The sequence below is a fragment of the Poecilia formosa genome, unplaced genomic scaffold (genome assembly GCF_000485575.1).
Source record: "Poecilia formosa unplaced genomic scaffold, Poecilia_formosa-5.1.2 Scaffold612, whole genome shotgun sequence".
Taxonomy (NCBI): domain Eukaryota; kingdom Metazoa; phylum Chordata; class Actinopteri; order Cyprinodontiformes; family Poeciliidae; genus Poecilia; species Poecilia formosa.
In genome coordinates, this window is record NW_006800551.1 from 29,077 (window position 1) to 31,623 (window position 2,547).

The 2,547-nt window shown below is 39.5% G+C and overlaps 1 protein-coding gene across 1 annotated transcript in view; it reads right to left on the bottom strand.

The window, feature by feature from the left end:
* lrp5 (low density lipoprotein receptor-related protein 5) overlaps positions 1–2,547 on the bottom strand; it is a 57,804-nt gene that overhangs the window by 12,662 nt on the left and 42,595 nt on the right. Inside the window, exon 24 of the mRNA XM_016665721.1 lies at positions 1,185–1,421. Within this exon, the coding sequence (XP_016521207.1) occupies positions 1,185–1,421 (237 nt within the window). The remainder of the gene's footprint in view (positions 1–1,184; positions 1,422–2,547) is intronic.

Consider the following 2,547-nt stretch of genomic DNA (forward strand, 5'->3'; position numbering starts at 1 on the left):
GACTATAATGAGGATTAAGTTGTTAATATGCTGCTCCGGTTGGACAACAACTTCAAATATGTAAGCTAAGCTCCACCGTTAGCCTCCATGTTAACTTCCACAAACACTGAGCACTTCTTCTTTTTATGGCGGTTGGCAGAACACTGAGAACGCTGACGTTATGGCGCCCTCTACTGCGCATGCGGGACACTTTCAGGTCGTTTGTCCGTTCAGACTGCAGAACACATACAGGTTGCACATGTGTGCCAGTGTGAACGGCCCGGCAAAAAAAATCCGATTTGACAAAAAATCGGAATTGGGTCACTTCAGGCTGCAGTGTGAACGCACCCTAAATTTTGTCACACCCTCATCATGTCCTTGTCAAAGCCAAAGCCTGCAGTTCATGTATTGGAGAAATAATTAAATGTTGATGACATTTGAGGATATTTTTTAAATGTTTTTTGTGGAATTCTTTATGCGGCCCAGCCTCACCCAGACTCTGCCTCCAGCGGCCCCTGGGTAAATTGAGTTTGAGACCCCTGGTCTAAGGGCTTCTTGCCCTGATGCTCATATGCAACAGGGCATGAAACCTTCTGACTGTATCAGACCGAACTTGGAAAGGAAAGACTTACATGATAGCTAGAGGGAGAGAGATAAACATAGATTTATTGAAGAGATATATAAATAGAATTCATGGAAGATGAATAGAAAACATTTTCCAGATTTCTTCTTGTAGTCTTTAAATGTCTACATTTCTACTTCTAAGTAGAACTACACTGCAAATCTAAAATAATTTTGTTTTGAGCTAAAACTAAACTATGACTAAACTGTTTTTGTGTAATTACAGTTCAGCCTAATCAGATTTAATATTCAGAATACTCAGGTTAATTATTTTTCAAATACTTGAACAATAAACGCTTCATTTTGTTTATTTTGTTATGCTACAGTTGGGACTTTAACCAGTGTGGATTTTACTTTGTACGATGCAAAGGGAAGGAAAGCATTTTTGTGAAAAGAAAATTATAAAAATGTTTTTGGGAGGTTATGTAATAATTATGAATAATCAATTGATCAAAAATGTTAGTGGACACAATTGATGAAAAAATAACAATAAAAACGAAGTTAGAGGAGAAAGTTTTCAAACAGCACTCTTACAGGAGAAGTACTACAGGTCAGGTGCAGGTGATGAGTTAGTGTGAACGTACTGTTGCATTCATGCTCATCAGACTTATCAGGACAGTCAGGTTCTCCATCACATCGTTTCTGAGCATCAATGCAGCTTCCTTCATCACATTGGAACTGGAAGGCAGAGCAGATGGGGCAGTGCACTTCGTCGCTGCCGTCATCACACTCTGGGAAGCCATCACAACGCCAGGCCATGGGGATACAGCCAATTTCTCCCGTGGAGCAGGTGAACTGCTCTGTGGAGCAGGTGGGGGGCTCTGAGGCGGATGAAGAGGCAGCAGGAGATGAAGTTAGTAAAACCAAAAGCCTGAGAAGACACTGAACATGCACAAGACACATTTTGTCCAGTGTCTGGCAAATGTTTTAAGACATCTTGGACTTTTTCCCGTTTTTACAACCACAAACGAAACCAACACAATGTAGTGTGTAACTGAAGATTAATGAGAATGATGCAGAATTTTCACCACTTTTTATTAATAAATATCTGAACAAAATGTTTTTGTGTTCAGATACAAAATGTTTTTTTTTTAGTTCAGAAGCTGAAACTCTTGCCCATTCTTTTTTTGGTAAATAGCTTCAGCCTACACAGGCACACCGGTGTGCAGAGATGACAGAGGAGGAGAGATGGAGAAGTTTGACAGTGAAAACAGGAAACATCAGCAGAGGAGAGTAAAGTGAGTGACGGTAGCCAACAGAAAAGACCAGTAAAAACAACAAAGCTTTTGTAGCCTTTGGACTTATTGTGAATGGAAAAAGGTTCGGCACTTTTACTCTCTTCTGATTAACGATAAGATGTTGAAAATTTGAGTAAATAATGCTAATAAGTTATATGTCTTCTGGGCATATAACTGTAAACATTAGTTACATTAGTTACTCACCAGCCTCATCAGCTTCTTAGCTGATGAGGCTGGTGAGTAACTAATGTTTACAGTTTAAGCCTTGAATGTTACTGTTCAGTCTGCAGTAAATGTTACAAAGTTAAGTTAGTACACTGCTGTAGCTCATTTTAGCAGTCTTTTGATAATCAAATGATTGTGTGCAGAATGCTGGCACCAGTGGTTTGCACAGATAAATAATTAAATATCTTCAGGCTCTCAAAAGTATTTCAAATGTGGGTAGAGGAGGATGGCTGTTTGCTCCATCCAATGCAACCTCCCTCAATTGGTTGCATTGGATTATATTTAGGGGCATCCGTGTCAAAATCCTTTCATATTTTCCATTTTACTTCAGTTATGCACAGTGTTGTGGTGGTCTGTCACATAAAATCACAATGAGATACAGATATATTAATAGTAGAGATGTGCTGATCAGGTTTTTTCCTCCCGATACCGATATCGACCACCCATGAGGGCCGATCACCGATACCGATCACATAATTATCTA